General features: G+C 51.8%; 1 protein-coding gene across 6 annotated transcripts in view; it reads right to left on the reverse strand.

Moving 5' to 3' along the window:
• Positions 1 to 26,368, reverse strand: part of PLEKHG3 (pleckstrin homology and RhoGEF domain containing G3) — a 41,011-nt gene that overhangs the window by 7,883 nt on the left and 6,760 nt on the right. For 2 of the 6 annotated variants that reach the window (XM_027568875.2, XM_027568872.2), the window contains exons 1-12: positions 19,455 to 19,903; positions 7,804 to 8,193; positions 6,550 to 6,647; positions 5,251 to 5,320; positions 4,863 to 4,909; positions 4,604 to 4,754; positions 4,384 to 4,515; positions 3,957 to 4,139; positions 3,290 to 3,382; positions 2,969 to 3,055; positions 2,676 to 2,709; positions 2,257 to 2,355 (exon numbers count right to left, since the gene is read on the reverse strand). In XM_027568875.2, coding sequence (XP_027424676.1) covers positions 2,257 to 2,355; positions 2,676 to 2,709; positions 2,969 to 3,055; positions 3,290 to 3,382; positions 3,957 to 4,139; positions 4,384 to 4,515; positions 4,604 to 4,754; positions 4,863 to 4,909; positions 5,251 to 5,320; positions 6,550 to 6,647; positions 7,804 to 8,193; positions 19,455 to 19,478 — 1,408 coding nt within the window. In that variant the 5' untranslated portion in view covers positions 19,479 to 19,903. Of the gene's footprint in view, positions 1 to 2,256; positions 2,356 to 2,675; positions 2,710 to 2,968; positions 3,056 to 3,289; positions 3,383 to 3,956; positions 4,140 to 4,383; positions 4,516 to 4,603; positions 4,755 to 4,862; positions 4,910 to 5,250; positions 5,321 to 6,549; positions 6,648 to 7,803; positions 8,194 to 19,454; positions 19,906 to 21,186; positions 21,252 to 26,368 lie in introns of those variants that run through there. The other 4 variants (XM_027568871.2, XM_027568870.2, XM_027568874.2 and 1 more) reach the window with 4 other exon arrangements.

Here is a 26,368-nt window from a genome sequence, read left to right on the forward strand (position 1 = left end):
ACAAAACACACCCATTAGGCTGATGGTGTCACCCCTTGTAATCCCAGCCTTTCTGGGAACAGACCTGAGAGAGGCAGGCAGGGATAAGACGACATGTGTCCAGGGACTCTCCACAGAGTCTTGACCTTAGCCCACAGTGTTCTTGCACAGCTGGTGTTAACCGGGGAGCCCGCTATAAACTCAGAGGCGTAAGGGAATTCTAGCAGGGATTCACACTGCAGAAGTTTCTTCTACTGAGACGCGTGTGTGCGTGCACCCGATCTGCACAACCAAAGTACGCTGTGAATCCGATTGTTTTTAGAGAAATACAAAATGCTCTACTCTTTCATCTTAACACTTGCAATCAAGAATATTTAACAAGTGACAAGTGGTGACAGCAGCACCTCCCTTATCTAGAGCATCCTCTCTGCCCATCTCAGCTCTCTGGGAAAAGGAGGCCCGGAGGCAGAGTGGGTGACTCCAAGCTTGCGTGGGGCCCCATCTCCCTCTCAGCAACTTGCTGGCCTTTTTTTTTTTTTAACATCTTTTTTTTAAGTAATCTCTACACCCAACATGGGGCTCGAACGCACAACCCCGAGATCAAGAGTTGCACACTCCACCGACAGAGCCGGCCAGGTGCCCCTTGCTGGCCTGTCTTTACCCACACTTCTCACAAGTTCAATCGACTGATTTCAAACAACAGAAGCAGGGAGAAGAGCCGCTCCAGGCGAGGACTCTGCGACAGACAAGAACCAATGCCTCCGGGTTAAGGGTGGACACCACACCTCCGGTGTGCAGCCGCCATGGCGACCCCCAGCCCCAAGCAGCGCACACGCCCAACGGATGCTGTCGCACCTGCACCAGAAAAGGCAAAGTTCAACAGTGGTCGGCATCCTCTACCATAAGAGGCTCAAGGGATGAAGCAAGTTTTAGATAGACGTTTGTTTCATAATGGTTAGAACTCAAGTACAAAAACAAGCAAACGGAACCTGACTCCATCAGGGTTCACAGGCTGAAATCTTGGTTCTGTGGAAACTGAGCTCTAAAATGACTCACTGCCCACGTGCCCCAATAGCCACAGTGTGGGTGCTGACATCATGACAGGCAGTACTGCGGTTCCTACCACCACCACCAGCTCTTCCATGAGCCAGAAGCTTCCAATTCAAAGCTATGGCAGGTTAAAGGGGAAGGCTAGAGGGACAGGAAGAGCATCATAGGAGAAAGGAAAACAACAAGGGCCAGAAACTTACGAAGTAACACCCCCCCAACTGGGGGCTTTTCACGTAGGGTGTCATAAAATGTTTGCAACCATCACAAATTTGCCTAGGGTTCAAGGTCCACTGGGCGTAATACCAAATAAAACAAAATCACAAAAGCTTTCCAGAGACCACTTGGCTCCACCCTCCAGAAGACCAAAGCCCACATGTCAATCCCCAGAGTCGTTCAGGGGACCCATGGGTCATGGCCAAAGCCCAATGCACCCAGGAGACCCACACCAGGACAGTGGGCCAGTCACTCCCGAAATCTTCTCTCCAGCGGTCTCTGAGACACTTCTCACTCCAACTCTCACCTCCTCTATGTTTGGCGGTGCCCAGCTGAAGCTAAATCTGTCCCTGGGCCTCAGACTGAAGAGCAGAGTACAAGCAGACAAACAGACGTAGAAAACACACACCCTTATCACCCCAGAGCTAAGAATAAAAGCAAGGTTTTCTCTTTTGCAACAGACGATTCATTCCAATAAACCCAAGTACATAGTAGCAAGCCCAGTCATGGAAGAAAACCCAGCAGAGGAAAATGGAACTTTTTCCTGAGACCCAAAGTAAATATTTCCTGTCTGGATTTGGTGCCACTTGATGTCTAACTCGTTTTCCCCACGTCCTGCCTCTGTTCTGCTCCAGAACTGGGCTGGGGATCACCCATGACGTCTGAGCGTTGCTCCTGGCTGAGTCCCAGGATTCTGAGAGGCAAAGGAGCAAGGTTTTGGTCACAGGAAAGCTAAGAAGGAGCACGGAGGCCTGAGTGAACAAGCACCCTCAGGGCCCTGGAAAAGGTGGGCTGCTCGGCCCTGGTGGGCAAGAAGGGCCCGAACGAAGGTGCCTGGGAGGGTAGCAGAAGCACGGGGACATGACGTGCCACATGTGCCCGGCGACCCTCCCTCCTGCCCTTTCCTGGGATGTCCGGGGAGGGGAGAGCCAGCCCCAAATGCTGCTGCAGATAGTCCCCGTCCTGGTCAAGAGTCCTGTGAGGAAGCCTCTGCCCACACAGCCCTTCCCTTACCAGACTGCCGGCGCCCCTGGCGCGCATGCATGGACACCTCATCCTGGGAGGACCAAGCCTTCTTCAGGCGCTCTGGGCTGCAGCGGTACCGACTGGGATCTGCCCACAAGATTGACAATTAGCCTGGGCCTGGACTCTGACCATCCCTGACCCCACCTCTGCTGCCTGCCCCAGCTCCAGGGGCCAGAAGCCTCCAGAGCTCCCTCCTCTTCCAGCTTCCACCCAGAAATGTTGGGCAGTGGGGGGGTCCCACCTGCCAGCAGGACTACACCCTGGATCCTGCAGTAGACCCCTAGCCCTTGACAGAAGGAGCGTCCCCATTCTCCCTGCTCCCTGGAATAGAAGTACCAGGCAGAGCTTTCCCAGGATCTAGAGATGTGGCCAGTCAGGGAGAAAGCAGGCAGAAAGAGCACACTTACAGTAGGAGTCCATTTCCAAGATGGCTTCCTTGGCCTGGAAGGGAAGGAAACACACACAATTACCACGTTGCTGTGCACGCACCTCTCTTGGCCCACCGACTTGCTCTTGCTGCACTGGGACACCCCACACCCCGTGGTGCTGTGCTGAAGCCCACGGCACCTACTGCACTGACCCCCGCCTCGAGTGAAGCCAACGTCCAGCAGTAAGGCACTGGTGGGCCCCTGGAGCTGGCTGAGGGACACCCTCTCCCTGCACCTGGTCACGGGGCAGGTGGGGCACCCCGGGAACTCACCTTCTGGGGGATAGTGGTGTGGTGGTTCTCCAGGATGAGCCTCTTGATGTGGTGAGTCCAGCTCCGTTTCTCCTCCGCTGTTTTGGCCTGGAAGGACCGAAGGGAGAGGGAACCAGGGTTATTACCACAGGCCGGAAGCCGTCAGACTTGGGCCATGTCCAGTGCCTCTGCCCTGCCAGGGCGCCTCTGTGAGGTTACCTGAGCTCCTCAACACAAACCCGAGACACGCCCACAGGAATCCCTACCTTGCAGAGGGAGACTATGAGGCCCAGCTCAGCTGAGCGAGCCGAGGTGGCGGCCGTGTTCCCGGCCCGCCCTCACCTGAATACTGTACTGCTGCTTGCCATGCTTGTAGTGGGTAACGGTGAAGCACAGGGAGTCTCTGGTGCTTTCGATCAGCATCAGGGAGGAGCCCTGGGGCAGAGGGAGAGCGCAGTCAAGCACACGAAGGGGTGGGGGTAGGGGGGTTGAACTGGGGCCCCAGCCCCTCAAGACCATCCGGGGAGACAGGGAGAGTAATCTCAGAAGGATGGAGCTGGATCCACCCCAACCCGGGGCCTACGAAGAGGTCAAGAAATGGAGCCTGGGGGCGCCTGCTAGCCTCGGACGTTAGAGCCCGAGACTCTTGATCTCGGGGCTGTTAAGTTCGAGCCCCACACTGGGTGAAGAGATTACTTAAAAATAAAATTTTTAGGGGCGCCTGGGTGGTTCAGTCGTTGAGCATCTGCCTTGGGCTCAGGTCATGATCCCAGGGTCCTGGTATCGAGCCCCACATTGGGCTCCCTGCTCGGCGGGAAGCCTGCTTCTCCCTCTCCCGCTCCCCCTGCTTGTGTTCCCTTTCTCGCTGTGTCTCTCTCTGTCAAACAAATAAAATCTTAAAAATAAATAAATAAATAAATAAATAAATACTCAAATCTTAAAAAAAGAACGGAGCCTGGCCCACTACAAGGGGGGAAGAGGGCAGAGGCCATGACAGCAGCCTGGCTACCGGGATATGGCCCTTGTAGACAAAGTGATCGCCTCGCTTCTTGGTGATGAGCAGCGCTTTGTCAAAGAGGAAGAAGGTCCTCTCATTGCGCACACGGTGCACGCGGAACGTGCCCTCCAGGACGAGCTCCCCGTAGATGGTCAGGTCCGGCCCCTTCCAGTTGATGAGCAGCGACTGAATCTCCTACAGCAGAGAAGCCCCGACCCCCAGAGTCAGGCTGCTCGTGACCCTCTGGGGACGACACAGAACCCCAGAAACTCCTACAGACACAGACACCACCCGCATCCATCAGACACACACTGCCACAAGGGCCCCCCCAGAGAAGGCCGCCCTGCAGGGAAACCCACCCTCGCGGCTCCCCGCAGCAGGGTGGCTGCACCCCGCCCACCAGCCGGCCCTGTCCCTCCAGCGACCAGCCCTGGAGCACCTGGAGCCGGACCGCATGCTCGTGTCTCCTCTTCATGTCGTTGATGTACCAGGCCACACAGGTCATGGTGTCAATGGCATCTTCCACCACCTCGAAGCCATCCTCTTCTTCATCAAAATGTTTGGCAATTTCCTGTGTGGGAGACAGGTGCGTAGGCAGCCCAGACTCAGCCCTGCCCCTCCCCTGGCCCCCCACATCCTCAGGAAGACCACTGGACTACCTGGAGCAGCAGGTGGTACTTGAGGATGCGCTGCACAGGCTTCAGCAAGTAGGAGCCCAAGGGCAGAGAGTGCTGTAGTAGCTCCTGCCGGTCCCGAAAGAACTTGGCCTGTTGCTTGTCCCGCATGCACTCGGTCAGGGCGGCCACTGAGCTGGGGGTGGGGGAGAAGGGGCCATCACCACCTGGGAAGGCCTACATAGGGATGTGGGGTGCTCCAGGCCCACAAAATAACTGTCTCCCCCTCCACCCCAATACTCACTTGGGGTAGTTGTTGCAATACTGAGTGTAGATATCAAACTCTTGACTCTAAGAGGAGACCAAACAAAGATGGTGATTTCTGGGAGACTCCCATTTGACTCTAAACTTGGGTATACCAAAGACATGGCCCTGACCCCCCAGAGCACACTCGGCCCTCCTTTCCCTGAACACCTGCAGATCCATCTTTGGACCCATCTGTCTGGGACATCCCATCCACCCAGCGGCCCCTGGCTCTACCCCAGAATGCCCTTCCCACAAGACAGGGCACCGGGCACTTCCCCTGGACAGAGGCCTCCAGGACTCACACATCCTCTTAAGCTGGGCACTCCTGTGCCTCAGAGCCCCCAGCAAGGCGGGACAAGAGGCAAGGACCCAGCAGCCCCTCTTACCCTTTCCACGAAGCAGCTGGCCACAGCCACGGGATCACCGTTGCAGCTGTCCAGGTCTCGGAGTAGCTGGCTGGGGGAGGGGAGAGGGGTCATCAGACCCCGGACAGCACACAGCCTCCACAGCTACCAACACGCCCCCTCCCCAGCCTCCTGGTGCCCAGATACACAGCCAGCCCCAGGTGTCATGCCAAAGAGTCGGGGCGTCCATCCTCAAAGTGAGCCCGCCCAGGCCAGCAACCATAGAGAGTACCCCACACTGCCGCAAAGATGGGGAGCAAAGAACACCCACATGCTCAGCAAGCAGGAGAGAGGGGACACCAGTACCCACCTTGGGAGGGGAGACAGCTCCTTTGCAGGCAGAAGGAGTCAAACACACAAAGGCAGAGATTAACGGGAGAAGAAGAGAGAGAGGGGACTCCCAAAGGAAACAAAGGCCCCCAATTCAAAAGGATGCAGGAAAGGAGAAACAGGGTGAGTCCCAGTACCCCCAAAACTTAGATGGGGCGCTATGGGAACCCTAAACACAATGTTCCCCGGACACCTCCTCCTGTGCACCTTTTCTCCCGACCCCACCACCCGCCAGCCCAAGTCACCCTGCACCTGTTCTCCCGGACTTCTGCAGCTGGCCCAGCAGGAAGCCCCTCTGGCCCACATTAAAGGGCCCAGGGTAAGGCTCCTCCTACTACTGACGCTGTCCCCTCAGGCACTGCCCCTCCCAACCAGTGTCCCTTCCCTGGGGAATCTGTGGGCCCAGGCAGCAACACACCAGATCCTCGAGGAGCCCCTGGTGCCCTGAAGCAGCCCCTCACCAGGTTTTGCTCAGCCTCCCCCATCACATTCTGCCTGGCCTGTCATTCTCCTAATGGGTCAGATTACCCCCAGGGAGACTTGACTTCCCAGGGGGTCTGTGGGAAGGTGAAGAAGAAGTAAAGAGATGTGCAAGTGGGTAGTGATGATGGGAGAGACAGAGGGGCCACACAGGTACAGGGGGAAGAGCATTACATGCCAGAGGCCAGCAGGTCCCTGAGGGGGCGCTGGCCCAGGCTGGACCCAACAAGCACACGGCCTCAAACGATCTAGCACATTAGCCCCAGGGCACACGGTCCCACATCCCCCTCTCTACTACAGGGAACTAACGATTCCGCTGAACAGGGATGGACCACCATTACCCACCCTCGGCGATCAGGCCCCAAGCCCACATATCACAACCCAAGAGACTGGGGACATCCAGGGCTCCTCCTTAGGCCCCGAGATGGGCCTCACAGGCAGAACACGGTGTGTGTTAGGCCCATTCCATACCTGTTCAGTGCATAGATGTTTTCTATGTTCCCAAAGAGGGCGCTGACTTGTTCTGGTTTCAGCAGCCCAGGCGTGTCGATGATCTTCAAGAGGTAGTCCTGTGTGGAGGGAGGCATCAGAACCCAGCCCCTCCGGGTGCAGTCCTGTTTCCCCACTTCCCGCAGAACACCTCAGCTCTGTCCTGCATTTACAATGACAATGTAACCTCACAGACATCGCCTATTGTACTGGGCTGGAGAGCTCTCCTCCCCCGACCCCACCCCCCCGTCAAAAATCAACATCCATTCAGAACCTCAGAAGGTGACCTAATTTGGAAATAGGGTCTTTGCAGATGTAATCAGTCAAGGATCTCAGGACAACAGCATACTGGCTTTAGGGTGGGCCCTAAATCCCATGACGGGTGTCCTTATAAGAGGAAAGGACACTGAGTGACACACAGAAGGTGGCAATGGGAACATGGAGGCAGAGGCCAGGACAGAACATCTACAGGCCAAGGAAATCCAAGCAGCAACCACCTGGCAGAAGCCGGGAGGGAGGCATGGAACACATTCTCCCCCTCAGACCTTCCAGAAGGACCCAGTCCTGCCAATATCTTGATTTCTGACTTCTGGCTTCCTACCCCAACATAGAAGAAACTTCTGCATTTTAGCCCCCAGCTTGTGGTGATTTGTTACAGCGGCTCCAAGAAACAAATATGTCTCTCTCCACCACGAACAGAGGGTCTCCTCAGTGGCAGCCACCCAGCCACCTGCCCAGGGGCCCCGCGGGGTGAAGCACGTCGCACTGGTCCTGCGGAGGCGGGGGGGGGAAGGGGGGGCTCTTCATCTGACAGAGGAAGAACCTGAGGCTCAGAGGCTTATGCAGAAGCCCGAGTCGCCATAGCCAGGAAACAGCAGAGCAGGGATCTGGGCACAGTCGGGCAACATCTAGGCCAGTTTCCCCACTGTGCTCCGTGTCTGTGAGCACAGCGGTCCCTGCCCGTCCCCACCAACCATGCCCACGCCCCGAGGGTCTGCAGGAGGTTCTGCTGGCCCAAAATGAGGCAGCACGAGCAGCCTGAGGCTCCCCCAAGAGCAGGAGACGTGAGGCCTCCCCACTGCTCCATGGGAAGCAGTCTGCTTCTGACACAAGCTATCAGGGAGAACTTTCCCTCCAGCGGTGGCAGTGGGTTTACAAGTGAGCTGGGCCACCCGGAGCTGGAGGCCAGCCCCACCGCAGCCTCAGCACGGCAGCCACTCGGGCAGCGGGCCTCACCTCCACGATGCTGCGCAGGTCCTGCACGTACATCCGCTCCGTCTCCACGATCTCCCGCACCACTCGGCCCAGGTAGCTGAGCTTGTGCGCCGGGGCTGCCGGGGCCCGGCCGCTGAACGGGGACAGCGGCCCCCTCACGCTCAGCCAGCCGCTGGAGCTGCTGCTGCCGTTGGGGGGACGCCTCCTACTACCCGGGGAGCCCGCCCCGTTCTTGGCAGAAGCCTCGGAGCCACTGGGCTCCTCCATGGCACCGTGGCTGTCACGGGAGGAACCCGACGAGGACGTGGTCGAGGTCAGGCTCACCGGCCGCTCCTGGCCGCCATCCTGGCGGAGGGAGGCAGAGACGGGCATCCTGGCATCGCTGCCTGGCGAGGGCACTCCAGGGAGGTTCTGGGGGGGGGAGGCGGACAAAGAATTAAATCTCAGAATCCTCACGGAAACAGAAAGTAAAAGGCTGCTGGGGGAGGAGAGAATGGGGAGTTAGTATATAATGGGTACCGAGTTCCCATTCTGCAAGAGAAGAGAAGTCCTGGGGATGGATGGTGGTGATAGAGGAGGAACAATGTGAATGTACGTAATGCCACTGAAACACTATACACTCAAAAAGGGTTAAAATGGAAATTGTACGTTTGTATATTTCACCACAGTTTTAAACACAACTCTGAATGTCGAGAAGGTCCCTTCCCTCAGACTCCACAAGTATGCACAAGGATGCCCAAGTAACATCCCTTCCTGACTGCCAACAGCTCCAGCATTCCAAGGAGGAAAGGGTGACTGCATCCAAGGACAATAAAGGGCTCAGAAAACCGAGCCCCAGGAGAGCAGAGAGGACATCTCCGCCAGAGCAGCAGTCGGGCTGCCTTCGGACGGAAACCCAAGCCCAGCCCCGTGGCTCCGGCAAAGCACCCAGCCTCTCAGAACCTACCCCAGGGCTGTGTCCTTGAGGATGCAGCGACCTGCTGCAGCAACAGGTCTGAGTATGGTGCCTGCCACGGGGCAAGGTCTCCATAAGCCGTCAAAACAGTGATAATAATAACAATTGTCAAAAAGCACTTCCCAAGTGCCCACTTGTTGGGGCCTGTGCTGGGGTCACCAGCAAGGACAGCTGAATATCTTGCTCTTATGATCTAAGATGACACACATACATGCCAGGGGGGAAGATTCTCCTCAGGATTAGGACATCTCTGGGGGCACCAGCCATTGCACCATGAACGTGAAGCCTTCTAGATACTGACAGGGGAGGCAGAGGAGAGAGTACAAAGGCTCCCCAACCCCCAGCACCTGGTACAGGCCCTGACTCACCCCAGCTCCCAGAGCACAGGAAATGTCCCAGGGCTGAGCCACCGATGAGTCTCTCTAAACTCCCTTTACCACAGCAAGGTCAGGCAGCCCAGCAGACAGGAAACTGCTCCCACGTAAGGCAAACGCAGCCTCAGGTGGACTTTAGTCCCTGAGCAGGTGGTGCTGTTCACAGGTAGACCCACCTGGAAACTGGAGCAGTAAGTCTGGGAGGGGCTAAGGCCTCTTGGGAAGGACAGGGACACTTTACCCCAACCCCAGCAGACCACAGCTCACCAACACCACTTTCCAGAATGTGTATTTCATTGCTGTTTGCACAAGGAACAAAGTTCCAGAGCATCACCCTCACTTTCACTGCCCCAAAGCCTTCCACCCCTAGCTCTAGGGCTCGGAAATTACTAGACCACAGGCTAGAGCTACAAGAAGGATCTAGGTGCCATCACTCCAGTAACCCTGAATTTCCCCCTGCTTTTCTATGCCCCTGCTATGCCAGCACCCCTGGGCCCTGGGCTCTGGCTTTTGCAAATGTTCTCTCTGCCTGGACATTACTCCCAAGTCCCCGCGCACCCCACTCCCAACCCTGTCTATCCCAAGCCATACCACCCCCCAACCCGTCACTTATACCCAATCCTCAGGTTTCAGGTAAGGAGCCAGCCCCCTTCTAGAAACCTACCCCCAAAACAAACCTGGATGCCCCCTTCTGCATACTCTTACAGCACCCCAGGATTACCCCTACCACTCCCTGTGTGACTGTGACTAGTTTGAGATCCCCTGCCCTAGACTGTAAGCGACCCAGGCTCAGGGGCCTTAAGGGTGATCTGGCAAATGGATGATGGTGAACAAACTCGTGCGTCTACTGAGCTAACAGTCAAGAGCCCAGCAAGGACCCTCTCCAGCTCAGCACCCTGCCACTGCAGGTCTCAGCTTGGGCAGAGGGAGGGGTGTCACCTCCCTACTGATCTACAGGAGCCTCTCATTTTGCAGATAAGGACACAGTGGCAGCGCTAAAGCCATGCCTGCCTTCTCCCTCCCTTCCGGGTGCAACAAAGGAGAATTAACAGGCTCATCTTGGTGAAACTCTGAGCATCTCAGAGGAGAGCCCCTTGGGAAATGCAGCACTGTTACTTTTTCCTCCCTCCTCAAAAGAGCCTTTAAAATTAACCAGCTGATGGGGTGCCTGGGTGGCTCAGTCGGTTGGGCATCTGCCTTTGGCTCAGGTCATGATCCCAGGGTCCTGGGATCAAGTCCCGTGGGGGGCTCCCTGCTTAGCAGGGACCCTGCTTCTCCCTCTGCCTCTGCTGCTCCCCCTGCTTGTGCTCTCTGTGTCAAATAAATAAATAAAATCTTAAAATAAGTAAAAAAATTAATTAAATTCAATTCAATTAACCAGCTGGGCCTTTCTACAGAACCAGCCCACAGGGTAACACTGTGTCATTTCCGCACAAAGACAAAGATCCAAACTCCACCCCAGTCCTTAACCCCCAGCCCTATGGGACTCCAGTGTCCTTCAAACCCTGCTGCAGTCAGGGCCCCCCCACCCCCACTGTCAGTCGCAGCTGGAACAATGGGGCAGAAACTTACGACCTAAGACCTTTCCCAGATCAAACCTGGGGTCAGTCAGCCCCCACGGGGATGCTAAATGGCAAAGGCCCAAGTCCCAGATGGATTTCACAGCTGGCCAGGTCAGTTTTAAAGTAAAAGATTAGCCACAGCCCCCTTTCACCCCCCCCACTCTCAGGGGGGCCTTCTGAGGGTCACTCTTTGGGGACCCCATTGCCCTATGAACCCAGAAACAAACGGAAAGCATCTTTTCTCCCTGGAGAACTCTCCTCTGGTGGAACGCAGCCGTCTCCCCGCAAAGCAAGCTCACATTGTCCAAGTAGTGCCATGCCCAGCAAGCCCCCGGGCTGAGACGAGGCATACCAGCCGAGCGCTGAAGCGTTCTAAGTGCTATGGCACAGCACGCCGCTTTCATCTCCTAACAGCTCTGTGAACTTGGTCCCACTGCTACCCCCATTTTACAGGCACAGAAACCTGAGGCCACAGAAGTAGCATGTGGTGGAGCCTGGACGTGTACTCGGGCACACAGGCTCAGTGTTCCTGCCGCCCTGCCCCTGCCTGTGGTCTCCCTAATGGATTTCATACAAGCCGGGGCCACAGGCAAACGATTAGTCACAGGCCTGGATGCTATGGCTCCGCCTCAGCCTAAGCTGTGGGGAACTTACTAAGTCTTGAAAGATCATAGCTTTTAACATGATACTTCATTTACCCTACAAAGGCCGTGGAGGTAAAGGAATGAAAGTGAAGATTCCTTACAGCTATTTCTAGACCTGCTACTCTGTGACCTCTGGCCATTTACCCTCCTGTTGGAACATGGTAAAATACAGATTCCAGGCCAAAGGGTCGCAGGTCATGGAAAAGGGAAAAAGCACGAGGTCACCAAGATCTGACTATAATTCCTTGCATGAGACGAGATCTCCAGGGACCAGAAGACCCAGGACCACGTGGCTCTCTAGGACAGGCTTGCTGGAAAAGAATGCAAAGACCCAAAAAGGGAGGAAGACAAGCACGTGGGGCAGTGAGAGCAACAAGGCAGAGTCCACGGGGGCTGTTGGTAGGACCATCGCACTCAATTTTAGTGCATCCTGGTCCTAAAAGCCTGCGCCCAACCATTACTGTGTATGTACTTCAGACTCCCAAAGAGAAAAGCACTAGTACCCGCCCACATGTCCTGGGCCAGAGGCAACCTTTCCTTCCTCTCCACTAGTATCCCCCAAATTGCAAGGTTCTCCTCAAAGCCAAGATCAGAACTCAGGGTCTTCAAAACTCATCCGGAAGACACAGTCTGGCTGGGGAAGTGGGAGCCTAAAGGAGACAGGCAGAGAGCGGCCTAGCTCCCAAGCCAGATGCACACGCCTACCTCCTCCTACCGCACCCAGTTTCCAGTTTTCCGAAGTCTCCCCCAGCCGTGACCTCCGCCATCTCTCAACATGAGTCAGTCCAATCATCAAGCAGTGAATCAGTCTTCTAGAAAACTCGGTATCTCCAGTCCCACACCTGTGAAGGTCCCCCAAGCCTTTCTTTTTGACGGACGCAAGAAGTGGCTCAGACACAAATCTGTCTGGCAGGGGCGGGGGCGGGGGGGGGGTTATGACAGGAGAGGAATGTTTCTTTTTTAACTCTCTCTATATTTAAACACAATCCACACCCTTCCTCTGCCCACACCTCCCCAGGTTACCGGCCCGCCCTTCTGAGGACCTTCCCTGAATGTCCCCAGGCAGAGAGGCAGGCTGCAGCAGGCCCCTTGGCTTCCCAGCACAGCTGACTGGGGTCAAGTCCCACATCCTTCTCTTCCTCAGTAGGCTCAGCACCATGCCCCCAACCTAACCCATACCCCTGCCTCCAACAGAAAAAAATGACAAAACCCATATAATTAGCCCCCATGTTCTATCCTCAGGCTTCCCGGTCACTGAGGCAAAAGGACCCTGCTCCCCCACCCCCAACTTCAGAAAAGATGGTCTCAGGGGTGCCTGGGTGACTCAGTTGGTTAAGTGGCCGATTCTTGATCTCAGCTCAGGTCTTGATCTCAGGGTCATGAGTTCAAGCCCCATGTTGGGCTCCACGCCCAGTGTGGAGCCTACTTAAAAAAAAAACAGAAAAGAAAAGTAAGATGGTCCTACAGGGGCACTCACCTGGAACCTTCTGGAGAACCTCTCCTTTTCTGGTCCTGAGGAATCCCCAGGACTCAGCAACATTCTCTTCTGGCCCTCCCCTCCCTGGCCAGCAGGCTGCTGTGGAGAAGGCAGGAGAGGGAGAGGCGCACTCTCCGGACAACCCTCTGTGCAGGCCAGCTCTGGAGATGCCCCAGAAAACAGTTTGCTTCAGAGAGGCCGGCTCCAGGTGCAGAGGAGGCTGATGTCATCCTTTCACCTTCCGCCCCTCCCCCCACCCCCAAGGAGCGGAAGCCCGACACACCTGTGCTATAGGCGGGCAGGGACGGAGCAGGGGGCTCTCCCAAAGGCAACTGCTCCAACATCCGCCAGCCCTGCACACCTCCCCAGGGGCTCTTCCATCTCTCAACTACACCTCCTACACATTCCAAAGGCTCTCCAAACCTAGGCAGCCAGCCGCCTTTGACCTTCCCCAGAACGATGGCCCCCATGTCCCCCTTCAGGATCTCCTGAGAGGGTACCAGAAGGAAGCAATAGAGAAGAGCTACAGCGCCTCCAGACAAGCACTGCAGGAGCAAGGGGAACAGCCGCCGAGATCTCAAACTGGGGTGCTGAGCTCACTGGGCTGTGCTGCCAGCCACAGCTCAGCGCCACCCCATGCCCAGCTCGGCCGGTCTGCTCTTGCCACTCCGCCTCGGCCACACCAGCAGGAGGACACCTTTCACCACAGCCCAAGGCTTTCCGGGGCACAGGACGGTCCCTTTCCGGAGCAGTTTCCTCCCTCGGGCCTCTCTCAGCCCTCTCCGGAGACTCAGGAGCTCTAAGCACCCTAAGACAGGACAAGGGAAGGCTCCCTGGGGAGTGACTGTGTTCGATATGTTCAATGTGAGCGGCGTGACTGTCACAGAGGCTGTGCAAACAGTGTGATCAGGGTTTCTGGGCCACAAACCCAGGCCAGCTGGCTCAAACTCATTTCCCCTCACAAATGTAGATTCCCTCATGAATTCCCTTTCCCACCACCCCAGAGCAGCAGGGGCCACCAAGTGTGGCTGGGTCTTTGAAGCGGGACTTCAGCTGCGGGGAAGGAAAGGGGTCGTGGCTGCCAGTGAAGTCCTCCCACCTGAATCCTGGGAGGAAGTTTGAGCCTACACCCTGAAGTCCAGAAAACTCCCTCAGCCTGGCCTTGCAAGGGAAGGGAAGCCCCTGGCATCTTGTCTCGATGGGAGGACCACTTGCCCGCACCTCACTGTTCCCACCACCCCACAGCCCCAACATTTGCTCATGTGGTTTCTCATACCTGGGATGTGTCCCAGACCCTCTTTCCCTACACAAATTCGGTCAGATCTCCTCCTTCAGAAAGGCCTCCTCAGCCACTTCCAGCACATCCAACACACCCACTACTGTAGACTTCGCCCCCCACTTCAAAGAATAAGCACATCCTAATCATCCCTGGATATAAAAACCCACAGATGTTGTTTTATTTATTTTTTTTAATATTTTATTTATTTATTTGACAAAGAGAGACACAGCGAGAGAGGGAACACAAGCAGGGGGAGTGGGAGAGGGAGAAGCAGGCTTCCCACGGAGCAAGGAGCCCGATGCGGGGCTCGATCCCAGGACCCCGGGATCATGACCTGAGCCGAAGGCAGACGCCCAACGACTGAGCCACCCAGGCACCCCCAGATGTTGTTTTATACGGCAAGAGAGACTTTGCAGATGTGATCAAGTCGAGGATCTCGAGATGGGGAGATTACCCTAGGTTACCTGGGTGGGCCTGGTGTAATCAGAAGGGTCCTCACAAGAGGGACGCAGGAGTTGGAAGCTGATGTGCCAACAAAAGCAGAGGGACAGACAGAAAGAGGCTGCCGGCTTTGGAGAGAGAGGAAAGGGACAGCCAGCAAAAGGATCTGGGCAGCCTCAGGAGGCTAGAAAAGGGGAGGAAACAAATCCTCCTCTGGAGCTTCCAGAAGGACCACAGCCCTGTAGACCCAGATTCAGTTCTGACCTCCAGAACTGTAAGATAATAAATATGTGTTGTTTCAAGCCACTAAGCTTGTGGGGTTTGTTAGAGCAGCCATAGGACACTAACACACACACACACTTTTAAATCTACTGACCCTGAGTATCATTTAAAGTGCTGGTCTCTGCGGGGTACCTATGTGCATACTTTTCTTCTGGATTAGACAGTAAAGGTCAGAGAGGCTGGGCCTGCTTTCTTGTACCCTCCCCTCACCCCCGAGAGAGCAATGTACATACCAGGTGCTCAATAAACACCCGTGGAAGGTCTACGGGCTGGTGCTGCAGCATCTCTCACCAGTCCCATAGACAAACAGTGGTCAAAACCAAGGGCTGAGCCAGAGCCTCCTAAACTAATGAGTGTCCATATTAGTCACTACCAGCAAGTTTCCAATCTGCCGTGAGGTACCCAGGAGCAGTGACTGCTCATTCAGCCTAGCAGGCTTGTCCTACTTGGCCCTAGACAAGGGACTAGAGCAAGGGCATTGCTGCCTTACCATCATGCCACATATCAAGTGACCAGCCACAAAAAACTGAGAAGGGAAAAATGGCCAAGGAACCACTCTGGAATTTGGAGAAGAGACTATAATAAGGTCCCCCTACAAAGAGTCCAGGAAAAGCTATCTACCAGGAAGTTTCGTATACGTACATACTAAAGGCACAAGAGAGCAATTACTGTTGATCAGAAATTGCTATTGCTCACAGCCAGGGTAGGTCAACGTGGCTCCCAGCACAGCTCATCATTAGGCAGGGAAATGACACAATGTCCCCAGAAGATGGAGCAGCTAAAGCCGGGGCTAGAAATCACGGACAGGTTCGGCGTTCCTAGAAGCCCCCCGTCTCTCATCACCAGGCCAAAAAAGGCTCACAGGACCTCCAGGAAACTTGCCCTGCACATGAGCCATCTTATCCCCACCACAGGGAGCAGGGGCTGCTGGTTTTGAGGCCTCTAGGCTCGGGTGGGGGCAGCGAGGAAATGTGAGCCACACCTTCAACACTTGCAGCATCTGCTGTTGCATCACGTTCAAAGGCACTGGAGAATCTCGGCAGGAAGCAAGTGGGCACAGAGGGGTCCCATGAGGACCCTCTGAGTCCCCAGAAGAAGACAGGATATGCAGGCACGTGGGTGCACGGGAGTCCACGCACTAAACGGATCCACAGGCTCTGGAGCCGGGCAGATCTGGTCTAAACCCCAGCGACTCCACTTGACTGGCCCCATGTGGGCTTGGGCAAGCCACCCGACCTCACGGAGCTTCAAGTTCCTCATCTGCAAAATGCAAACAAAAGCACCCGCCTGACTCGGTCTCCCAAGACAGAGGACACAGAGCGATGTGCACAACCTCTGCCGCGCAGTAAGCCCACCCCAAGTGGTAGGATGACAAGGACAGGTAACTTACTGTTTGTTTCACAAGCACTGGGACAAGAGACTTTTTTTTCTGATTTGTGCCTATAATTTTTACCCACATCTCAAATTAATAATAAAGGTAAAAGTGTTCAACTTGGTGAACTAGCACGACCTAATCCTCGCCCGCCAGACATTCATCATGTACAATCCCGACACTGATTCGAACCATGATCTTATATGGGAAAATATAAAGCAATTCAGCTGGAAAGGAAAACAGTCTGATATCCATGCCCAACAGAAGGGCAAAGCAGAAGATGAAGTCTAAGTGAGTCAGAGTCCTTTGCTGCGGCAGGCAGGGCACATTCCTCCGGACTCCACAGGGAAAAACAACGTGTACTACTAGCAGCTGAAGAGGAACAAAACGACAAGAGGACACCAGGCGTAAGCAGGAACAGAACTGCAGGAAATGGAAGGTGGCAAAAGCACAAAGCACAAATAAGTGATCAGTAACAACCATCCTTGACACAGGCCCTTGGGTTTTAAAGAAAAAATGAAACCCAGCTGCAAGGTGGACATGTGAAGAACCAGGACATAAGACAAAAACTCAAGGTACGAGGAAAGTCTTGCTGTTCACCCATTTCCTAAATCACAGGGGATATCAAAGGGGGGGGAGAGCAGCAAAATGACAAAATGAGTATGAGTGAGCCCGGGGAGACCAGCCAGCACTGCTCCAAACCCGCCCCAGCTCTGCTCTTCAGCAGCTGGGTGTTAAGGAGCAAAGCAGTGAGCAATCTGTGCCACAGTGTCCACCCTCTCATTTGGGGAGAACAGTCCCTGCCCTGCCGAAGTTGTGAGCTGCAGCATTCACTGGACAAGTATTTTCAAGCACTCACTTTGCACAAAGACACTGTGGCAGCCTTGTGGGAGACAGAGATGAATCACACACAGAGCCCGCTCTCAAGAGCTGATCCTCTATCAGGAGAAGCAAGACAAGTGCCCCAATGACAAAAGGAAGTAGAGAGTGGGGTCATGAGCAGTCTGGGACTTCAAGGCTGCCTCCAGTCTGGCAATTCGTTCCACACTTCTGAGCATGATGTTAGGCCCTGGGGACACTAAAATGCATAAGACATTGTTCCTGTCTTTGGAAGGAAATTCTGGAAGGAAAAACAGCCCTATTAACAAATTATCTACCAGGCAATGCCTTGAGTGCTGTACAGAAGCATAAATACAGAAACTGTGCTAACAGAAGAGGGAGTAGCTGGTGCTACGTGGGGCACCTGGGCAGCTTTAAAGGAGGTGAGACTTCAGCTGAGCCTTGAATGATGAATAAGCTTGTACTTGCCAAGCGAAGAAGAGACAGGAGGGTCCTAGGGGCAGAGCAGCAGCACGCGACAGTTGAGTCCCAAAAGGACCTGGACCTCCCCAGGACCCAGGGCGGCGGGCAGCAAGAGGCCAGGCTGGAAGGAATCAGACAGACTGGAGGACACTTGGGCAGTGGCTCTGTGGGAAAGGACACGCCCGAGCCGCGCCTAGGCGAACAACTACCGAGACTCTAGGACTCTAGGAGATGAGGCGTGAGAATGGGCCCTCTACGGCACGTGGGGCTTTGGCAGCAGGTGTCCAGAGCCAAAGAGTGTTCAGGAAGAATCCAGAGGACCAAGAAGATGCTGACTGTTCACAGAAGCATCAGGGAGTAGAAAGACAGAATGACCCAGGGAAGCATCTGCTAGAAAGAAGAACGAGACCTATTCCAACCCTTGTGTGGCAAGGGGAGCAACAAGGATCCAAGTAAAGGTGAAGAAACAAGCTCCGTGTAAATCACATGCTTCTGAAAGCAGGAAGAGTACGCCGACTCTAGAAAACTGAGATCTGGGGGCTTCGCTGGAAGACCATGTCCCATTGGGATTCCAGGCCAAAGGCTCTCTATTGGGCTGGGGGTCGGTCAGAATACATCTCACCTGAGGGTTTTCTCCCTTCCCCCAATTCTCACTTTCCCTCCCCAAGCAAATTAGAATTAGGGGGCAAGGCTGCCAACAGGACAGCTCCCCCAAACACAACTTCCTAATTCCAAGCATGATCCTCCAGACCCAGAAAAGTGCATTTGTTAACGTGAGCAGCCCCCTTTTGTGAACTGCTGCCATCCGGCAAACCACCCTGGCCTGCCCCACTTCTTGGGCATTACGACAAAAGGGCTCCGATGACCTCCCCCCCCCCCCCATATTTGCCCCAGATGCTGATCTCAGGCCTGGTGCCTGACCCAGAGAAGTCAGGTAGACTTCATAGACTCCCACAACAAGTGTCAACTCTCAAAGGCAGCCAGCCCTCAGACAGCAAGTCCTCATGCACTCCCCCTCACAGATCCCTTTCCCAGAGCCTCTCAGCTCTCCACCCCACAGCACCTGCCTCCACCCCCCAGGTCCCTCACGTGGCCTTCTAAGGGGCCTCAACCAGGGAGGCCCAAGAAACTCATCCAACCAGTTCCCAGGCGGGAGGAAAGGAGCTTTCTCCCTTAGCTGAGAGGTGAGGAGACCAGAACGCAGTGGAGAGGGGAGGCTGTCGCCAAACCCCAGGTTCTCAGGTGAGGGGATGCACGTGGTGTGGGGCAGGACAGCCCAGGCAGCATGGTCCCGCTCCTGGAAAAGCAATGCCTTGCTTCAAGGTAAAAAACATCAGCCAAGTCAGGGTGGCAACCTGCCCCCCGACCTTCCTGCTCCTTTGGCCCAGAGCTCCGGAAGTGGTGGGCATAGCCCCTGCCTGGCAGTGTCCATCCGGGATGAAACTGGGTGGGGAGAACTTCCTTTCACTCGCTGACCTGTCACCACTTGATTTTATCCAAAATAACCACCCTCTGTGGATTCTGGGAAAAAGAAACTTCAGGAAGAAGTAGGAGATTAACTCTGCTTTTCCCAGCATGTGTGCCGTTTTGTGCTGGGTCCCTCCAACAGCGGCCCCTTCTCTAAACCACCCAACTCTGAATGTCCAGAAATCAGAATACCCTCTGAAACCCCCAACAGAACGGTCTGCAGTCTCCTCTAAAAAGGAACACAGGATTGTCGTGTTCTTACCCAGCCACAACTGACAAATCCACTAGAAGAGACCAGGGCAGGATAGAAGGAAAAAAAACAAACAAACCCACAGCTCTCCTACACCTGCATCCATGGGGTTCCTGTTTCTGAACCCCCAAGGGAGAAACCTACCTGTTGCCCCCAAACCTGTGGCTGGCCAGGTTTCGCCGGGGGAGTTTAGAAAGGCCTGGAGGCCCAGAGCTGAGAGTCAGGCCGCTACTGTCCCCCCTGGCCTGGCCTCGGCGGAGTACCTACCGCTTTCCTCAAAAGGGCTCCCATCGGAGCACCAGGGGCTGCATCCTCCCAGCCCTGGCAGGCGAGCAGTTAACAGGCCTGGGGCGAGCAGCGCACTGCCACCAACAGCCTCGGGAATTAAAGTGCCCGCCGCCTCCTGCAAAACCTCTTCAATAAATGTCCTATTCAGAACCAGTTCCGCGTGTGGGTCATACTTTCTGCATTTCTCTCATTCCTGATTCCTGGGGGGCCCCTGACGGAGGAAATGAGGCTTCTCACCCTAATTCAGCAGGTGAATGAGGACCCAGGGCACAGTCCAGCAGGTGAGCACTGCAAGCCACCGAGGACATGCAAATATCTGAGCCATTAAACACAAGGGGACACTGACTGCAGGAAGTCAAACACTGAAGACACTTGAACAAAGCCAGTTCATTCACCAGCACAACAATACTCCATTTATGTGGCTCCTCCCCCACCCCAGGCCCTCATGGCCCAAGGATATTAACCCTTGTCCTTCCGGCTGCCAGGAGCACAGGGAAGGGCGCGTGGGCAGCAGGATTATCACCGTTTTACAGATGAGGAAACTGAGGTACAAGTGGCTCCCAAAATGGCAGACTGGAATACCAGCCAGCATGTGATCAGGCAGCACCAGGCATTGTGCTGAACACAAGCCCTTTGTAATCTCCTCACAACAACCCCGAAGTCCAGAGCCATGTGCTCACTTACCCAAGGGCCCAACAGGGAGGTAGGAGGGAAAGCCAGGGTTTCCTGGAATCCCTGCTTCCTGAGTTCACCATCCCTCAACACCGCCTCCCATGGGGGTCCTTAAGAGATGCACACCGCACTCCCTCAGCCCACTTTGTACAAACGCCCTTGGGCACTTAAGTTTTACAAGTAACACTGCTCAGAACAAGTTCTCTTGCTAGGGGTCAACCTCCGAAAGAGGGCAAAATGGAGTCACCTGGGAATGTGTAACTCCCTTCTAGAAGCTTCCAGGAATGGTTTATGTGCCCATTAAGGATGGGCCAAGGACCAGGGCACAGGCTGCCTCTCTCCACCCTGTCACAGCAAGGGGTACTCATCTGCACAGCAGCTCGAGGACTGGCAAGGACCTGAAGTGTCTTCTGTGAATGCTCTATCTTCTTAACACAGTAAGAGCCTCCTACACGTAAGAACAAGATCTTGGGGGTGCTGGGTGGCTCAGTCATTGGGTGTCTGCCTTCGGCTCAGGTCATGATCCCAGGGTCCTGGGCTCGAGTCCTGCTCCCTGCTCAGTGGAGATTCTGTTTATCCCTCTCCCTCTCCCTCTGACCCTCCCCAGGCTCCAGTGTGCTCTCACTCTCTCAAAAAATAAAAATAAATCTTAAAAAAAAAAAAAAACAGTAAGTGGGGGATGGGGATGTTTTTTGGTCAAGAGGTCCGGGAAGGCTCTGAGGAAGTGACTCTTGAGCAGAGTTCTGTTTAAGAAGCAGGCAGACATGCAAAGTTCCCAGGAAGAGCCTTCCAACAATCCTTTCCTCTACTCTACCTAAGCCATCCACTTACACATTTCGTATGTCCTAGATCTCATTATCACCAGTAAGTGCAGACTTCTAAAATATCTTACTTTTAAGCATCCCACTCTTTGCAACCACTGAAGAGGGGCTGAGTATAAACATTACTAACCATACAACAAAATAAGCCATCACAAGGTAGTAAAAAGATGGAACAAACTGGTACTCCAAGAGCTAAAAGAAAAGAAAAATCTGGGCACCTGGGTGGCTCAGACAGTTGAGCATCTGACTCGTGGTTTTCGCTCAGGTCATTGATCAAGCTTCATGCTCAGCAGGGAGTCTGCTTGAAGATCCTCTCCTCTGCCCCCCCCAATAAATAAAGTTTAAAATAAATAAATTTCTCGGGCGCCCGGGGTGGCTCAGTCGTTAAGCGTCTGCCTTCGGCTCAGGTCATGATCCCAGGATCCTGGGCTCGAGTCCCACATCGGGCTCCCTCCTCGGCAGGAAGCCTGCTCTCCCTCTCCCACTCCTGCTGCTTGTGTTCCTGCTCTCGCTGTGTCTGTCAAATAAATAAATAAAATCTTTAAAAATAATAATAAAAATAAATAAATAAATAAATAAATTTCTCAATAAAGAAAAGCCCAGACTAGATGACCCCACTGGTACATTCTACCAAACATTTAAAGGAATTAATACCAATTCTTTACAAACTCTTCCAAAAATAGAAGAGGAAGGAATACTTCCCAAATCATTCTATCAGGCCCTATTACCCTCATATCAAGACCAGACAAGATATCACAATAAAAGAAAGCTACAGTCTAAAACCCCTAATAAAGATGCAAAAAATCCCCAGCAAAATACTAACAAATAGAAACCAGTAATACATAAAAAGGAGTATACACTATGACCATATGGATTTATCCCAGAAATACAAGATTGGGTTAACATCCAAATATCAATTAATAGAATTCAAGATATTAATATAGTATAAAACCACCTGATAATCTCAGTAGACCCAGAAGAAACACTTGACAAAATCTAACGCCTTTCCATAATAAAAACACTTCCACAAACTGGGAATAGAAGGGAAAATTCCCATGCTTATAAAGAGCATCTATGAAAAACCTATAGGTAACTTTATACTTAATGGAGAAAGACTGAATGCCTTTCCCCTAAGATCAGGAGCAAGACAAGGATGTCCCCTCATGCCATTTCTATTTAACACTGTACTAGAGTTCTAGCCAGGGCAATTAAGCAAGAAAAAGAAATAAAAGACATTCAGATTGAAAAGAAGTAAAACTATCTCTATTCACAGATGACATAATCATATATATAGAAAACCCTGTATAGAAAAGGAAACCACTATAATACCACTAGTACTAATGAAAGAGCTCAGCAACATAGGATACAAGATCAACACACAAAAATCAATTTTATTCCTATACACGGGCAGTGAACAATCCAAAAATGAAATTAAGAAACAAAATAATGCCATTTATAATAACAGCAAAAAGCATAAAATACTTTGGAATACATTTAACAAGAGAAGTATAAGACTTCTATACTGGAAATCACAAAACACTGTTGAAAGAATTAAAGAAGATTTGTCTTATGTTCTCATGCATCAGAACACTCAACACTGTTCATCTGGCAATATTCGCCAAATCGATCTACTGGCTCAACACGATCTCTGAAAATCTCGGCTGGGTTTTTTTTGTTTTTTTTGCAGAAACTGACAAGCTGATCCTAAAATTCCTATGGAAAAGCAAGAGACCCAGAATAAACAAAACAATCTTGCAAAAGACCAAAATTGGAAGACTCAGTTCCCAATTTCAAAACTAGAAAGCCACACTTCCCAAGACCGGGCTGTGCTGGCATAAAGGCAGACATCTAGATTAATAGAATAGAATTGGGAGGACAGAAATAAAACCTTACATTTACAGTCAACTGATTTTCATCAAGGGTACCAAGATGATTCAATAGGGAAAGAACAGAATTTCAAGAAATGGTACTAGGACAACTGGATATTCACATGCAAAGGAATGAATCTGGACATCTAGTTCACACCATATGCAAAAACCAAGGCAAAACGTATCATGGACCTAAAGGTAAGACCTAAAACTATAAAACTCTTACAAGAAAACAGAGGAGTAAATCTTGGTGAATTTGGGTGAGCAATGGTTTCTTAAAATATCAAAATCACAGGCACCAAAACAAGTAGATAAACGAGACTTTATCAAAATTAAAAACTTTAGTGTTCCAAAGGGCACTCTCAAGAAAGTTTTAAAAAAAAAGTGAAAGACAAATCACAAAATGGAAGAAAATAGCTGTAAATCATGTATCTGACGATGGACCTGTAACTAAAATATCTAAGGAACCCTTACAACAATAAAACTCAATTTAAAAATGGGCAAAGAGGGGCGCCTGGGTGGCTCAGTCGTTAAGCGTCTGCCTTAGGCTCGGGTCATGATCCCAGGGTCCGGGGATCGAGCCCCACGTCGGGCTCCCTGCTCTGCGGGAAGCCTGCTTCTCCCTCTCCCACGCCCCCTGCTTGTGTTCCCTCTCTCGCTGTGTCTCTGTCAAATAAATAAATAAAATCTTTAAAAAAATAAAATAAAAAATTGTTTAAATTTTTTTAAAAATGGGCAAAGATTTGAATAGATATTTCTTTAAAGATATATAAGTGGCCAATAAGCACATGAAAATATGCTCAACATTCTAAGTCTTTAGGGAAATGCAATCAACACCGCACTTAATACCACAGCATACCCACTAGGATGGCTAAAATCAAAACAGTGTTAAATCACAAGTGTTAGTGAGCCCATGGAGAAATTAGAACCTTTGCACACTGCTAGTAAGAATGTAAAATACTGTAGCTTATCTGGAAAACAATTTAGCAGTTCCTCAAAAAGTTAGAGTTATCATGTGGCCAGGCAATTATAATTATACTCCTAGGTATATACCTAAGAGAATTTAAAAAATGTCCATACATGGGGCACCTGGGCGGCTCAGTCAGTTAAGCATCTGCCTTGGGCTCAGGTCATGATCCCAGGGTCCTGGGATCGAGCCCCACCCACATCGAGCCCCACATCGGGCTCCCTGCTCAGTGGGAAGTCTGCTTCTCCCTCTCCCTTTGCCCCTCTCCCTGCCCCTGCTCTGTCTCTCAAATAAATAAATAAAATCTTTTTAAAAAAATGTCCATACACAAAGCTGTACATAACTGTTCATAGCAGCATTATTCATTATACCAAAATGTAGAAACAGCTCAAATGCCCATCAACTGATGAAAAGATGAACAAAATGCAGTTTATCCAGAGGATGGATGATTTGTCAATAAAAAGAATGAGGTCTGATTACATTCCACAACATGCATGACTCTTGAAAACACCATGCTAAGTGAAAGAAGTCATAATAAACTACATATTTGGGGCGCCTGGGTGGCTCAGTCGTTAGGCGTCTGCCTTTAGTTCAGGTCATGATACCAGGGTCCTGGGATCGAGCCCCAGGGCACAGAGAAAGTTGATCTGTGGTTGCATGGGGATGGGGGATGGGAAGAAAAGGAAATGACTGCTAATGGGTATAGGGTTTCTTTTGGGGAGGATAAAAATGTTTTAGGATTAGATAGTGGTAATGATTGCACGACTCTGTGAATATACTAAAAACCACTAAACACTTTACATGGATGAATTTTAAGATATATGAAATATATCTCAAAGTTATAAATCAATCAATCAAATCTTAAAAGTATTAAGTCAGTGGGAAAAGTATACACTAGTCAGTAACTGGTCCTAGAAAACTTGGTTATTCCTCTGGAAAAAATAAAATCAGTTTGATCTTACAAGGTTGAGTGGTTCTCCACTTTGGCTGAACATAAAAGTCACCTGGAGCATTTCATAACCATGCCTGGGCCCCACCCCAAGATATTTTTATTTTATTGGTATGATCTGAGACTCAGACATCAGTACTTTCTTTTTTAAAACTCCTCATAAGGCTTTAGTGTGGAGCCAGAGTTGAGATCCAGTTTCATATAAAGAAAATACATTCCAGGTAAATTTAAAATGTAAGCATGGGAAGCAAAACTTAAATTTAAAAGAAAATATTTTAATATATTTATAAAATCAGAGTAGGAAAGGATTTCTTGAACGAGACAGAAAGTACAAACAAAAGATTGGTAAATCTGACATTAAAATTAAAAGTTCCTTATGAAAAAAATGACATTTATTAATAAAGTTAAGACAACCCACAGTTCTATGTAATGAATATAACCTACCAAAGATCAGTTATTTAACATATATATTTTAACTCCTAGAAATCAAAAAGGGGGCGCCTGGGTGGCTCAGTTGGTTTAGGCAACTGCCTTCAGCTCAGATCATGATCCCGGGGTCCTGGGATTTGAGTCCTGCAGGGAGCCTGCTTCTCCCTCTCCCTCTGCCTGCCACTCCCCCTGCTTGTGCACTCTGTCAAAATAAAGAAGTAAAATCTTAAAAAAAAAAATCAAAAAGAAAAAGGCAATAGCAATTACATTTTTTTTTAATTTGAGAGCGAGCGAGAGAGAGAATGTGCCAGTTGATTTAAATACATCAACATGGATAAATCTAGATAACAATGTTGGATAAAAAATCCAAGTTCAAGAAGACCACATTGAACATGATGCTATTTATGTCAAAATAAAAACACGATACCATATGTTACTTACAAACAGTAAAAAGTATAAAAACATGCAAAGGTATAATAAACACCATATTCAGGAAAATGCCACTTCTAGGGTGGGAGGGAAGAGAAAGGTTTCCCCAAGAAAAAGGAAGCTTCAATTGCGTGTGTAACATTCTATCTGTACAATAAATGAGAGAGGCAAATAGGATACCATTACCATTTGCCAGGCCTGGACAGTGGGGACGGGGAGTCAGGTCGGGGTTCCTAGGCAGGGGTGGGCCCCAGGCTGCTGGAGACTGACTGGAACAACCAGCACCAAGACTGCACACCAAAGCACCTCTCCGCAGCATCCAGAACCAAAACAAAGGAACAAAGCTCCTGATGGAAAGAGGCCTGCGATGTTTGAAACTGCACCTCCTCCCTGTCATTTTCTGGCCTCCGAAGAAGAAAAGTGCTGGGTGCGTGCTGTGTGGCACCCGGGGAGATGCTTAAAATGTAAATGGACTGAAAGCATTCTTGTTTCTACCAAGGCAAGTGCCCTGTGGGGTAACTGGCAATCTACCTGGGTGGAGCTGAGTTAGGGTTGGACCCGTCTATGCTGTACTGAAACACATTAAAACTGCACTGGCTGGACTCCCCATGGAGACGGCTGTCCAAAAAGCCACATTTTTAAGAGTTTTGGAACAGTCTTGGGTAAAGCTGAGCGCCTGTGCCCTGGGGTGATTCAAAAGTTCAAATTTCACTCCTGCCAAGTCTTGGCGAGGGATCCTGGACAAATTTCCAACCTCG

This window comes from Zalophus californianus, chromosome 6 (genome assembly GCF_009762305.2).
Source record: "Zalophus californianus isolate mZalCal1 chromosome 6, mZalCal1.pri.v2, whole genome shotgun sequence".
Taxonomy (NCBI): Eukaryota; Metazoa; Chordata; class Mammalia; order Carnivora; family Otariidae; genus Zalophus; species Zalophus californianus.